Genomic DNA, 15,903 nt, shown 5'->3' on the forward strand with positions numbered 1-15,903 from the left:
GAGTTTCGTGATTTTCACGTTTCAGAATCAGAGTTTCTGGATTGTTCTATGCTAATTGTAAACGATTTCCAATAGTTCCAATGCAGATATATTTTCTACGGATAATGTTACAAGCTATCTATTCTAAAATACATGAAAAACATGCCTCTTAACGAAGCTGAAATATTTTTTTATCAACCAAACGGGCAGAAGGCTCACCAGATGATAAGTGATATCCATGGACACTTATATTGCCAGACCGCTCGGCCTTGTTGGCGACATTTAAATAATTGGTTGGAATTGAATTGGAATTGGAAAGAATTGGAAATACTTCAGTGGGCAGCTGGTTCCACATAGTGGTGGTGCGAGGTAAGAACTACCTTAAGAAATGCTTAATTGTGAAAGGACTTGGGGTGAAACGGATGGTATTTTATATTCGACCTTGACGTCCGATACTGAAACGCAGCTGTAGCTATTAGTCCAAACAACTGCTCTGAACTATCGCCATGGTAAATTTGGTAGCAGATGCAGAGAGACCCCACATCTCTACGCAACGCCAAGGGATCAAGCCGCTAGGATAGTGACTGGTCGTTGACGTTTCGAATCGCTCTTCGTTGAACGCGGTCAAGCGAAAGGAGCTGGTAAGTGGGAGTTCCCGCACAGAGGTGAGAATACTATTCCACATAGGACCGAATTTGCGTTTGGCTCCACTTACGTTAAGTGATACCGCCGCCCATGGACACTCAATACCAGAGCGATTGTGTTGCCAGCATTTAAATTGTCCAAGTAAAGTTATCTAATCACGCATTGTACAAATAACATTCAGAAGAAATCACGTGTACTTTAAGTGGCTCCTACGGTTATAAACCAAGCTTATTAAGATAATCTAATAAGAACATCACCTTTTATAACGCCTGTAGTCTAAAAATAGTTTTTGTTGATAGTTATTTATGGTTATAGATAATAATCGTTTCAATATAATAAATATCCTATATCTCTTGGTTATAGCAAAATCCTGCTAAATTTGTACAAACAGGTTCAATATCATGTGATGAAATATCAATAAAATAATCTTATCTTATAATAGAATCGAAACCAAGGTTTTTTTAGGTTTTTAGGAAGATATTAATGACAATTCAAATACCAACATAGTACCAACTTTAGTAGTATTTCTAAAGACGACATAAATTATGATAGAATCAGATTTATCGGTCAGTGTATCAATCAGTTTCTAATTAGTATTTTTGTAGAATTGATGTAATTACTGTTTATCAACCATTGCAGCTGTATGCACTAACCTACATGACTCTCCATTACTTCCATATAGTCGCTTTGCTAATTTACTAAATACCAAAAATCACGTGATAACTCACCCCAGGGTCAGACAACATAATCGATCGTCCATTGTCAATATTTTCCGTCTCCGAAACTTTATCACCAACACTTTCGTCAAAAGACGAAAGATCCATCGCAAACGAATCGCGGTCACCAATTGAAGTGCGAATGTTTTAAAAACCTTATCAAAGATATTTATAACATAATTAATAATTCAACTTCCTTTCCCAACAAGTAATAGCTAGTAGCCTAATCGATAATTTATAGTGAACTGTCCATTGTTATTATATACTAAATATGAAGTACTTCTGATAATGTTTTCAGTAATTGTCAATTGAAACTTTAAAATAATTAAGTTTTACAGACGTAAATGAATTTATTTGGAAATTTAATAGCTTAGTGTGCAATGGAGCTAATAATTCTGCGTTATGTGTGCAGTGATAGTATACAATGATACTGTAATTGTTTATCTGTTTCTTTACCCGTAGGTCAAAATCCAAATTACATTCGCCCATAAATTGTGAGTCATCAAACTTGCCCATAAAAAACAGTTGCAGTGATCAGGCGCCAGTGACTGGACTTGATGGTAGACTTAAGTGCTCATCCAGCGCCGGGGGGCTTGTATTCGTATTCGGAAAAACCTTATCTGGCAGTACTGGTGAAAGTAGTGTAGCGCGGCAAAAAGTGCCTAACAAAGCGCTGTGGAACGCCAAGCGTTGTGGTGGGAAGGATTGAGTTATGCATTCTACGGGTGAACTACTATATTATTACATATTTTGTAACTTGACATGGTATTCAATGTCTTAAAAATTTTCTTTCTTTAATACACTTTAGTATTTAGATTATGATAATTATTTTGCATTTAGGAATTCCCTTAGGACTAATCTCACCATAGAATATAGTTATATCTTATTGATTATTATGATAAAATTTATCAAATCGATGATAGATAGATTCGATTTAAAAAGATAATTTATTTCTTTGAAAACTAAGGTCAAAACATTATCTCAATCAATAATCTTGTACTAAGCGGTTTTTTTTTAATTAAATTTTTTTTATGTTACAAAAGGCAAACGGCCTTGAGGCCGTATGTGAAGTGATATTGCCTGTACGGTTCATGGGCTGGTTTAAATTATAGAGAATTATTCTTGTTTAGCTCTATATCAACCGCTCGCGTATTACAATAGAATATAATTGAAATAATGAAATGTTAATTGCTTGTATCAAATAAATGCAATTTAACAAAGACAGTGCCTACGTCTGGCTATAATCTCGTGGCGTAACTCTGACTATTTAGCGTATAGTCACCCTTATCAAACTAAGAAAGCCTGAGTGTGTAAAATGTACAGCCTTGGCTCGTACATTGCCTAAAGGCTCGCAAGTGCAATGTCGGCCTTTTATGAATTGGTACGCTCTTTTCTTGAAGAATTTCAAACAGGATTTTGCCGATTAAAATACTTCATTGTCTAGCACTGACATATATGATATTATATATGATAGGATTGTCCTATGTTAGCACATATTACGATGTAGGGATTCGATTTTTCAATGGCTTATGAGACTCTAAACTGTACCATGTGTGAATGTCATGAAATTGGAGAAAGCGAGACAGGTATGTCTCTTACTACCCCTTCGGTAGAAAGGCGTGATTATACAAATAAATTAAATAATTGACAATGGCTTTAAAGAGATACAGTTAGTAACAATCATTTGTAATATAATTGTCAAGTCTAATGTCCATGTCAAACCATTCCATCGACCGTTGTCAAGAACACAAGCCATGGCCTATCCTCTGTAAAACTATCATGGAGTTCCTGCTAACATGATATATAAGGTTAATAAATAAAATTTCGAAAGGATTTTCATACGATTTATTTACTATATGTTATTATAATAAGTACAGTAATCCCCCTCGAACGCGTTTTCGTATAACGCGATTTACACATCCCATATAACGCGGTATTTCCCTCCTTTAATGCAGTTATACTTCAGATGTCATGTGGAATATGGTGTTATGGTTTTAGCTCCTTACAAACTTTGTGTAATACAAACAAAACTTGGCGATTAAAAAGTGTGGCGGAGAGTTTATTGCCAGTTCTTCCCTTCCGTTCTAAGCCCTTGATTTGAGACCTGGCAGTAAATATAATATTAGAAGCATTTTATATAGATTTCTGTTCTTGATGTTCATAAGAGTACATTGTGTTACCTATATGAATAAATGATTTAGAATTTTGTTAACACAAGTTAAATTTTTGTAGAGTGAAATTTATAATGATTTGTCATGTCCATAATTAGTTTTGCGTACCTTTGCAACAGTTTCAATTGTGTTATAAAATTAAACTACTTATCTACGTTACTAAAGTGATGCTATTTTTTTAAAATAAAAAAACGGTTTTACGAGAATAGTAGAAGCATATCGCGTTATAGGATACCGCGTTTCTACTTTCGGAGGATTACTGTATTGTACTACAGGAATTGCAAATACAAGCGTTTTCAAAACAAAAATGCTTGGTTCGCTATTTCGTTTCTTCGTTTGAAATTCATTCGTTCATTAGTTTACTTAAAACATCTTTAAGCTCCAAGTCAAACTGAGACACCGGTAAAGCCAATTCCTGGGCTGACATGGAGGAGGCCTTATCTCGAACGACGAAGTCAGATGGAACCACGAAGGGCAATTTCTTTTCTCCTGGCTTCTCCAGCGATTTGAAGAATGGCGGCATCGGCATATGCGGACGCTTTTGAAGCCATTGGTGGAATGTCTTTGTTGATCTGAAATTTATTTAGACTTATAAATGTTTGCCAAAAAAAAAATCTGTGGCGATAAAACATTATTAGGTCTGGCCTCACATTTGAGTATCTGTTTCATCATCATTTGACAATCTTATAGGCAAGTAGGTCAGGCACAGGCCTGACACGCCAACTCTTTGGGTCCAAAGCAAGCCACTTTCCTCACAACGTTTTCCTTCATCGTTCGAGTGAATTTTAAATGTGCACATTGACAGAATGTCCATTGGTACACAGACGGGGCTCGAATTTACAACCCCAGGGACGAGAGTCGCTGAAGCCAATAGGCCAACACTGGACTTTCTTTCTATGTGCGCGTTTAACTTTCGCTCGAACGGTGAAAACGTCGACGGCTTGTGTCAGGCACAGGTCCTACTTGCTTATTAGACTGACAAATGACCATGAAACAGATACAAAAATCTGAGGCCCAGACCTAAAAAGGTTGTAGCTCCACTGGTTTTTCTTTTTAGTATAATTATTTATGTTTTGCGACCTCGTGATATTTACCACAATGAATCAAAACAATCTCTATCATAATCATACCTATCTATTGGTGGACCGTACAAAATCAGTTTTTCATAATTAGGAAAAAGAAGAAATTAGGTTTTGAGAAGCAATATATAATATTTAGTCTAGTATATAGACGAAAATAGTTTAACAACAAAAATGTAACATATTAAGAAATTAATTGTGACTTTAAAACTTGTATTTTACTAAGACCAAACAATACAGGGCTACTTTTTAAATTCGACACTATAATTAGTTATTCCAATAATTTTGACAACTTATATTTATATTTTGACATGACTGATAAAACCAGGTGACGTTGACGTTATACGTAGTGCAGATAGTTACCCTCTTAAAATCCAAACGCAAGAAGTTACGCGGTAAGCCTGCTGTCTGTAAATTGCTTTTATGGAACCGGGGCAATACGACAGAAGGATGATCTGATGTAAAATGTTAACATCATGCCCATGAGCACTATCAACGCTATTTGGAGGAACCTAAGAATTGGTTCGGAAATACTTCAGTGGGTAGCCACATAGTGATGACGCAGAGACTGCCTTAAAAACGCCCTTAGAAATCTTTGTTTTCGTCAACCTTTTGAAGTCGGTTAACAATACTCACGTAAGATGCTGTATATCATCCCAAACAGCGGCCATAGACTTAAGATCCTCTGGTATCTTTACAGAATGCCACATCTCCTTAGTGTTATTCTTTGGCGGGATATGTTTGTACTTCTGGGGCAAACAGGTACCAAACGCAAGTGTGTGCGCAGGACTTGTCTCTGCATGGATGTCGTAGGCTATTTGACGTTTTAGTACACCTGGACACCCAGTCTGGAATACACAAAATAAATTATATCACAAATAACAGTGCGGTGTGCGGCACTCAACTCTAGCGATTGAATCACGACTGATTTTATCTACTCTTTTCTTGAAGGTTTTATAGGAATTCTTATAATCTCTATTCTTTATACCTATATCGGTAACGCGTATATGGAATTTATACCTTCACACAACGCTCATGACGTCAGAGACCGCGTTGCCGTCGGGTATATTTTCAAATCCAGTAAACAAAAATCATTTCAATAAAGCGTACCTTTACCTAGCATTTGTGACGTCACTGGCGCGTGTTGATATCGGGTATACATTCAGATTTAGTATACGCCCCGGTAAGCATTTTAAAACATACCCGACCACAACGAAGCAATCGTTCGGTACTCTTTTGGCACGTTACTATTTCAATCGTTCTATCCTTTTCGCCCTATTTGCTGACGCAATATTTTGTTTGTTGCATCATTTTGTGACCAAGTCAGGTTAGGTTAGGTTAGGTTAGGTTAGGTTAGGTTAGGTTAGGTTAGGTTAGGTTAGGTTAGGTTAGGTTAGGTTAGTATATTTACGGGTATATTTTGAAATCCTTAACATGACGGTAAATATTTTTAAACTATACCCAAAACGAATGTTGCACTCGGGTATATTTTAAAATCTTCAACACGGCCTTACATATTTTTATGGTATACTCGAACTCAACACTATAGAGCGTTGTGTGAAGGTATAAATTCCATATACGCATCGGTAACACAAACCTTTTTAACACCAACATAGTCGGCAACGCTTTGCAACACACATGGAAGAATCCTCGGATCCAAAACAAGACCCCTTGAAGCGTGTTCGTCGAACCACACCTGCAACCATACACAATTCAACAAAATGGAATTAGGCAGACCAATGTAAAGTGTTCGAACATTTATATAAATTCTTAAGTCCAATGAAATGTTGGAAATGTATTGCATTCTATATACAAAGTACTAATAAATAATATAAACTCACAAAACACATATAAATAATGCTAGCCGAATTGGAGAGGTCTTACTACATATTTTGGCATTTTCTTACAAATCCAGACTGTATTATACGCACACACACCCGTTGACATACTCACACACTCAAGCATACTTAAGCTCTTACACGACTTTTGAATTTACTTTTTCTTTAAAACATTGTGTTAGCTTCTAATATTAATTTAATTAAATTCTAAACATTTTCATGAAACATATTCTTAAGAATCTTTCTACAAGTGCGCATGTGCAATAGTTATTCATTTGACTCGTTCGGTTGTTTACGAGTTGTTACGAATTGACTCGACCATCTCCCCGAAGTGGGATGGTCGAGTCGGAGTTGTGATTATAAAAGAGGTTGTGACACATGCGCACGGGCCTTTTCTTCGTACAAGTTTGAAGTTATACAGTTCACGTAAAATCAGTGAAGTAAATTATAGTGAATTAAGTCATCATTGAAGTGTTTAATTTCCTACCCTAAGAACTAAATCAACTACCGCTAACAAATGTTTTAAAAATGCATGATGCATTGTACGATAGCCCAGGGGCAACGAATTCGGAAGTATAGCAGTAGTTCTTATGGGCGCTTGGCGGCCTGGCTTGTGTTTACCAAGTTTTTCTGGACTACGAGTGAGAGACGGACTGGGTGCAGATCCTACTTGGAATCAGCACACTAAATCCTTACGATCTGCCCTTCTATCGTCTGAATTCGTTGCCAGGGGGTTGTTGCACCAACCAATGAATTTTCTCATAAACATTTGTCATTAATAAAATTTTATTTATGCACTACCATGTTGTACGGGCACGCTTGTTTTTGAACGAGAGAAGTAATAATGTACGAACTTAACGACACATAACAGTTGTTTCGTGATTATTTTGTTTCAGAAAATGTTATAGAATAAGAAAGAATCTGATTGTCCTCCTTGTAGCATGTGTGATAATTAAGTGTAAAAATGAAATGAAATTCTCAAATAAAATACTCACTTGGAATAAGTCTTCAATATCTTCGGGACGTTTAATTTCACTCTTGAACTCCACATTACCCAATCCAACCCACCATTCGTAGAATTCTTTTGCAATCTGTTAAACAAGTATGGCTCATAATTTCCGTAATTTCTATGATACAACAATTTTAAATATTTATTAGCGGGGCAGGACAGAAGCTCACTGGAGTGTCCGAAGTACGAAGTAAAGGTTCTCACTTTTCCCGGTGTATGACTTCATCGCGGTGATTTGTAAGCGATATGCGTGATCCTATGGTTTTGATACCATTTCGAATGTCATGATGTTTTATGTCAACTTTAATTTAAATTAAATAAAATTTACAAATATTAAATTTAAACCAAAACAGGTTATGCCATAGGACGGAGATAATGTACTAAAAATAGTGCCTCTTAGCCTATTGAGGTCGTAAAAATAATCTGAAAGAAAAATAGTGAAAAATTCACTGATATACTTTAACAGCTAATGTTCGTAAGCTAAAACTTATAATTGTTTACCTTTTTAGTCAGTATCTCCGCTTTTTTACTAAACTCGTCCGAGGCGGAAACCTCGAGGCCTGTCTGTTTGTAATTCGACTTCCACTTAATCATGTCCGTTTCTGATTTATTACAGTAAAGCATATCAAAGTGCGGATTCCTCACTATCTTTCGATATGGAGTTTTTCTGCAACGTTACATTCAGTACCGTTTTTGGCTTGTTAGATCTGGGCCACAGATTTTTGTATTTGTTACATTAAGTACCGTTTTTGGCTTGTTAGATCTAGGCCACAGACTTTTGTATTTGTTTCATATATAACGCTATATCTACAGTAGGTTACAAGCAATCTTTACTAAAATACATGACATTTGTGGTAAAGTATATATTTAATATGTAAGTAAGAACTGTAGAGCAGGTTCGCTCCCCGGCTGTGCACCAATGGATTTTTTTCTAAGTGCGCATTTAACATTCGCTGGAACGGTGAAGGTGAACATCGAAGCTGCTTGCCTTAGACCCGGCGTGAGTCAGGCAAAGGAGGATCATCTACTTGACTTAATTGACAAATGATAATGACACAGATACAGAAATCTGAGGCCCAAACCTAAAGGGGTTGCAGCGCCACTGATGTTTTCTGCAAATAAGGCGACAAACATATTTTTTTTTATTAAAATTGTTGGATACCTTTCCGCCTTCGACTTGGCGTGTACAATTAAATCATCTAAAGTATTCGCCGGTGAATCATCATCAGCCGTCGATAGTTCAGACCTCGCCCTGGACTGTCTTGACATTGATTTCACCACATTTTTGGACATAAGCCGAGAGAACGATTTGGAAATGGACTTCCGCGCTCTTGTTGTACTTATAGATTTGGAGCGTGTCATTGACTTGGACCGCGATGACCTCTTCAGGTCAGCTGATTGTGTGGATTCACTCCAAATTGATTGCTCTTCTATTTCTTCCTCTTCTCCAGCATCATCATACATTGAATCATCGAAATCTGTAGTCGAGAATGTTGCTTGCATGCGACTCTGAAAACTCGCATGTTATAATATAGTATCGTTTTTAGTTATCTATAGTATATAATAACAGTAAAGTAATATTTAGATTTTTTATAAAAAATTAAAAAAATATGAATACACGTAGGTAACGATAGTCAAAATGGTAACTTGGTAAAATGATTCGATTTTTTCAATGATGATCATTGATAATATATATTTTAATATTGCGTAATTAAGAAGCGGCTTCACTAAGTGTTAGTTCTGCAGATTATTTATTAGAGAATATAGAACCTATATAATATGTTATTTTTTTATGAAGGCTTCAAAAGTTGTTGTTTAAAGAACCCGTCAAAACGCTTCTCTTGGCAAGATGGCGATTAGTGTTCCTATACCATGCCTCTGAACATGAAAAGTGTAAACAAACGTCAAGATCCTTACCTTTTTTAATATATAAATAGGCTTAATTATTCGATAATAAAAGATAATTTCAATGTAACTCTGGATTATTGTTTTGTCTACTAGCGTTATAAGTATATTAAAAAAAATGTATTTAAATATCTTTATCGCAATACTATCAAAACGTGAACAAGAGCTTTGTTCGTTCGTTTATGACTTCATATGTGGGTGCCGATGACTTGGTTATAATAAATCGCAATCTAATACGTCCAGATTGCTTAAAGCTTAAAATTTAAATTCTTGTTTATATATAGTTTATGAGGTGTGAAGGGGTAAAAGTATCTCAAATATACATACTGATAGGATTTGCATTGGGCACTCCTAACAAAAAATTACGTGAAAACGAAGAACTAACCGGTTCATACTTGGTACGTAAAATTAAGAAAATCAATATTGGAAGCTGGTTCTCTATAATGAATGCAATAATAGTTAAAATACCTGTGTAGCAACGGCTGTTGTTGCTTGGTAAAACATTTCAGAGGCTTGAGGCGTTGATGTTTCCGATTTGGTAATATACACCTTATCGTCCCTCGGTAATTGAAATACTTTCGTAATTCTCTTAAATATAACAGGTCCCACCAATGTTCGTACATCTTGATAATGTGAATCCCAGAACTAAATTATGGGAGATTTAATAATTATTCTTAAATAATAATTGTGGCGTTTTCCGTTTTGCGTCTCGTAATTATAGTCATGTAGAATCAATTGGAAATTTGTCGAATCCCGGCTCCGCTTTAAAACAGTTCCAACCTTTTTCTATATTTTTTTTATTCGTTCGTGACTAGGTTAAAGCCAAAAATGTTTCTATTTTTTTCTTTCGTCTTTTGTTAACATAGCTTTTACACATTTAAAGAAAACACTTTTTTACCGGATTGAACGACCTACGCTTCACGTGCTTTACAGCATGCGTGGTCACGGTGCCATTTAAAATTATGTAAAATAATTATAACTTTATAATAATACATAGCTTCAATCCGGTAAAAAAGTTTTTTCTTTCATTCATTTCACAAATCATGATGTTATAATTAATGTCTATATGGTTTAGGCGCATTCGCCACATCATTGCGTGGCACATCATTGCCATGTGATGAAAATATGTTGTTAAAAATTTGGATACAATACAATTTAAAATTAATCAGATGAAGTCCAGTTGGTCATGATGATACATTCCACGGGTTTACACTTCATTGTTTAACGTAAAGCAATTGAACCAGTTTACCAAAATATTTTAAAAGGATAAAAACGTCGTAAAATATTATATTATATTATATAGCATTTCTGCAATATTTTATCTTGTGTAATAATTTTTAAAAATATACACCTAGAGATAATCGAAATCGTTTCTTGGTAAAATATTCCGATTTTTGTCAATGATAATAATATTTATAATACTACGTAATAAGCGGCTTAGCATAGTGTAAGTACTACAGATTGTTTAATAGTGACTATTAAGCCTATGCAAATTGTTATTTTTCTTAAGTTTAAAAAAAAATCAAATTAAACAAGTCAAAAAAGTCTCAAATGAATTTAAACAATAACCATGTTTGAGCTATGCCTCACTTTAGCCTTTCTAAAATTCTTTCTGACGCTTTCTTTCGAAAAGCCCCTCTTAGCAATCCAATTGCCCCCCTGTAGGGTGTGGGGCAATTGGAAACGTTGGCGTTGGGAAACACTGCGGTAGACTAAACATATTTTTACTTTCATTGAGTCCTTGATCGTTTTTTGTGTATTATGGATTAACTGATAAATTGTATTATACTACATAAACCTTTTTAAAGCTATTTTATACGGGTTTGTCTCAATAACACTTTATCATACTTTATAATGGTAAAATAGTTTTTTATAAATCTAATAGAAAATTACCGTTTCGTCCTTATAGGATAGTTCCAAATTGCGAATAACATTCTTCCAATGAATTTTTACTGAGGCTTCATTTTGTTCATATTTTGATGAAGTTATCACTCTTAAGTGTTTGGGTTTATCCCAATTTTTTACGAGAGGACGCTTTCCACATGACATAACTATAAAGAAAGATTAACAAATCTCTCCAAAATAAAATTATAGCAAATATTTGAAAATTAATAGGGTAAAAAAGCAATTACTCTTGGAGAATATGTTGGTTGATTGACCATAGTATAAAAATGAATAATGTCAATATTCTAAAAATCTTTTCTATGTATCAAATTGATTAAAAATATTGTTTTTTCATAATATCGTATACTTTGTTAGTAATCATAACAATCCATTTATCTCAAATATTAGTAAACATAATATACAGTATTTAGAATTTTCTTAACCTACTCAATAATAATTCAAATATTTACATATTAATAAAAAGATAATTAAAACAAATTTAAAGTTATAGTTATCAAGAACATTATATTTTTTTAATTAACAGTGATTATATATTGTATACAACATATGTTACAATAAATAATTTTGCAGAATTGTAAACATAAATTAAAATCATAGATTATAATATTTTTCTAGGTAATAAATGATAAATGTATTAATATGAATGTTGTAGTCTTGTCGGAGAAAGCTGCCATCTATCGAAAATACGTAAAATTAAATGTACCATTGTCATAACATAACATTCAACAAGATTCTCTAAGAAAAATTTAAAAGATGCACTTAACAGTCAACAGGTGGCGCTAAAACAATTATATTTTATTTATTCACAAAATACATACACTAAGCCAAAATATTTCTGATAAAGATAAAATATGATCTGCTTTTAATTCAACTTTATTAAAAGCTATGGATGATAGACGTTTATTCAAATTATTATAATTTAAAGAATTCGTTTTATATATTTTGGTTATCTTTGTAATTGTTGCCTTTATGCGAAAAAAATATTACTCAACAAAGCCATAACTAATATTGCTTTTATAAAATCCAAATCTCTGTTGATAAAAAAGGAAATCATTATTCAAGAATGAAATATATTTATGTATTTTTCCCTGACTCAAATCAAAGCCTATATATTAAGCTTAAAGTAGGTACTGTAGTGTAAGAAATGATTAAGTGTAAGAGTAGTGTTAGACAGTTTACCACTAACAATTGTTTTTGGATTGGCGATTACTGTAGATTTATAATAAATTACATAAGTATAGTAATTATTTATTTTAATAAAAAATACAACTACACATTTCATCACTACTTCACAAAACTAAAAAACATTCTATAATAAGATCAATATGATCAAAAAATAATAAAACATTATTTCATATCTTTCCAAGCAACTCAGCATCCTCGAATGTATCAGGAACTTTTTTACGAAACGTTTCTGGTTGTGTTAATACCAAAACACCTGCCAATGTACTCATCACAGCAAACATTACTGACGGTATTCCCGACCAGTAGTCCATCAAAGGCGGCGTAAAAGACGCAATAACAGTTCCAATACGGCCTAACATCGAAGAAAAACCAAGGAAGGAATGCCTATGTCTCGTCGGATACAATTCTGATGTGAACAAATAAAGGGACGTCATTACAAGGCCAGTACAGTATTTACCTAATAGATATAAACTTAATGATAGAACATAAAACGACTTAGGTGTGAAGGCAAATGCGAAACAACACACTGCACAGACCATATATCCGATCAACAATGTCACTTTACGACCGAATTTGTCTAACACCAGATATGCCGTCCAAAAGCCTGGTATCTCGATTAATGCTACTAACACGTAATTTAAATACACATTACCAGACAAACTGACAGAGTTAATTGTCATTCCGTAGTAAATAAATGTTGTGGCGATCCAGTAAATTGGTGTGGTACAACACCTTTTAAGCATAACCGGGGATTTTATAACGCGAAGTACGAGATTTTCGTTTTCTGTATTTTTAGTATAACGAGGTATCGCGGTTAATAAAAACTTCATCGATTGATCATTTATCTTACGCCCATTTAACCGTGCTGCACGCTCCAGCGCGACCTGTGCTTCCTCAGTCTTATGTTTACTTAATAGCCATCGGTGGCTCTCACAAGCGATCCAATAATATGAGAATACTATTGATACTGGTACAAAGTATGTCAATGTTAGATTACGCCAGTTCTCAACAAGCGACGCGATAGCGCCAACTAACCCTAAACCTAAAGTAAACACTGAGGACATAATGCAACTAGCGGTGACACGATATTTAGGCCCTACAATTTCTGCAGCCAAGATATACGCCGCACTGAAAATTCCACCACCGAACGCTGTATGCGCAAACTGTGTAACGAGGTACATGACGTAATTCACAGAAAATGCCTTAGTAATACCTATTGCTACAATGTTGAACGCAAAGAAAACAATGGATATGCGACGCCCAAAATAGTCAGACACGAAACCCGCTAAAGGAAGAGCAACCATCGCTCCAACACTGTTCAATGTGATTGATAAGGTGCGAATCCACTCTTGGCATTCGATTCCAAAATCGTATACCACAGAATTGGTCCTTCCATAGACAAATCCGTCACAGTTCACAACTTTCATCTTATCAAATATCTGAGCAGGACATGTGTCGTTGTAGATAACCGTTGTATTTATCGGCGCAAATCTTGTGCAGTCCGCAAAACCGGTATCAGTCTTCGGCACTGCGTTGAGAATCCAGTCGGGATCGTATACAGGAGATTCGCCATCACACTCTGGTATCGCACACCGATGCGGCAGCCTGGCTGCGGTGATATTGTAGTCACCAGCGAGGAAGCCGGAAGAAATAGCCGGTAACGCAAGCAATAGTAAATTTATCAGTTGAAATCTGCCGAATTGTCCAACTTCACGATTTAGCACTTCCTCGAATTCCGCTGGTGTTTCTGTCTCTTGTTTCTGTGCCATTTTCTATCAGCTATGCAAACAGTATAAAATATGAATGTTACATGATAAATATCTTGGAAATCTGCGTTTATATGTGGTACTATATATTTCCAGTCGGTACAAAGTATCAGTCCTTATCACTATATCTCGTCTGGTTTACAACGTATTCACAATAACTCAAGGTAATATAATGTAATAAATGATATATTTTTATTCAAATGCTAACGTAACGACAGGTAATGAAGGAATACTGATTCGCACTGTCTGTATATCGATGCAATGCTCGAATAACAGGTTCAAGCAGGTTTTATTCGTCAAAAAATTTGTTACATAAAGTACATTTCACAGTATATTATTTGACAATGGAGGTAAATATTAACTCACTACGGTAATATAAAGACCTATTTTCAGGGCCAGATTTAAAGGTCAGGAAGCCTCGGAGCAAAAAAGGAGTGGAGGCCCGAAATTATTTTTTAAATAAAATTTAAAAATATATAATTTTAGAATTTAAAAAATATACCTAAAAAAATGTTGTTTACTAGTGTCTACTAGTCGGAATTTAAAATATTATTGTTTCCCAAGTCTCTATTGTGAGGGCCCCGGAACAGTATAAAGAGTAGAAAAGACAACATGCCAACTAACTTTTGGAAGAAGGTTCTTTAATCCCTAATACTGTCATCTCATAATAGAAATAAGTGAACATGTCGCCACGTAGGCTCACCGTGAACAGTTTTCGAAACAGTTTATTTCCTACCCTGTGCTTGTATTTTTGTTGTGTCCTCCTATATCTACTTTTATTCTTTATCTGTTATGATATTGACGTGATGTAAATAGTGTTTATAATTATAAAATAGCCCTTTAATTCAAAAACATTTACATTTAAACACGTTTCTATTTCAATTTTCTTTTACGTTAGATGTGTGCCCTTGTAATTTGGTCTATCCACATTCTAATTTGTCTTTCTCTTTGTTGTTTGCTGTACCTTGTGCACTAGTATATTACTTTTTTGTAGTTTAATAGTTTGGATTATTATTTATCCAGTAATAATCATTATTTATTAACTATTTATATTTTATTGCTTTTATCTGTTAAATTTAACATCTCAATCACTTTCATCGTGCCGTACGCGACACGTTTCGTGTACAAAGTTTAAGTTTAACAATTCAAATAATTAATTTATTTCCACGCATTGTAGATAAGCACTGTAGCAAGTAGGCAGGTTTTTAACTAAATAAAATATAGATCATCATTACTCAGAGTTGTTCGGTAATAAATATTCAAATTCCATGTGAATTGGGCTGCAATGTTTTCTTTTGTTTCTATATTACAGACCAAGACCCTATGACCCAAATAGTGAGTACCGATGTAGCGTTATTAGTACCAAATCAAGCATACTAAAGTTCGAGGTAAGAGTTCGCGATACGCCTCGATGCAGAATCTTACCTTAGACATATGCCGGTTTTATGATATTTTCCTTTACAAGAGAGTTATATAACCTCACATTCTCGTTACCAATAATGTCCCGTAACATATGTGTCACTTATTACGAACTCTTCAATAAGTCAAGTTAGTTTTTTAAAGTTAATTCACGGTTATCCCAGCGGCGCAACCTCACTACCCCTTATGTTGTGTTAGTTATAAACTTATCTTGAACAATTGAAGCTAGTGGATACCCAGCTTCAAAAAAAGTGTTTCATTTAACATATATACGAATATCTCCCTA

General features: G+C 34.6%; 2 protein-coding genes across 2 annotated transcripts in view; both read right to left on the reverse strand.

Annotated features, from left to right (window-relative positions):
- The window catches only part of LOC123715635 (proton channel OtopLc-like), a 30,034-nt gene extending 28,453 nt beyond the window's left edge, over positions 1-1,581 (reverse strand). The window contains exon 1 of the mRNA XM_045670829.1: positions 1,353-1,581. Within this exon, the coding sequence (XP_045526785.1) occupies positions 1,353-1,448 (96 nt within the window). The 5' untranslated portion in view covers positions 1,449-1,581. The remainder of the gene's footprint in view (positions 1-1,352) is intronic.
- A 1,650-nt stretch (positions 1,582-3,231) lies between these two features.
- On the reverse strand, positions 3,232-15,903 carry LOC123715340. The gene is made up of 9 exons (XM_045670311.1): positions 14,044-15,903; positions 11,236-11,395; positions 9,811-9,987; positions 8,600-8,946; positions 7,939-8,104; positions 7,424-7,519; positions 6,188-6,286; positions 5,227-5,438; positions 3,232-4,083 (listed from the first exon to the last, which is right to left on the reverse strand). Exons 1-9 carry the CDS (start codon positions 14,199-14,201, stop codon positions 3,855-3,857), a joined length of 1,644 nt encoding a protein of 547 aa, XP_045526267.1. The 5' UTR covers positions 14,202-15,903; the 3' UTR covers positions 3,232-3,854.

Source organism: Pieris brassicae, chromosome 10, assembly GCF_905147105.1.
Source record: "Pieris brassicae chromosome 10, ilPieBrab1.1, whole genome shotgun sequence".
In the NCBI taxonomy this organism is placed as follows: Eukaryota; Metazoa; Arthropoda; class Insecta; order Lepidoptera; family Pieridae; genus Pieris; species Pieris brassicae.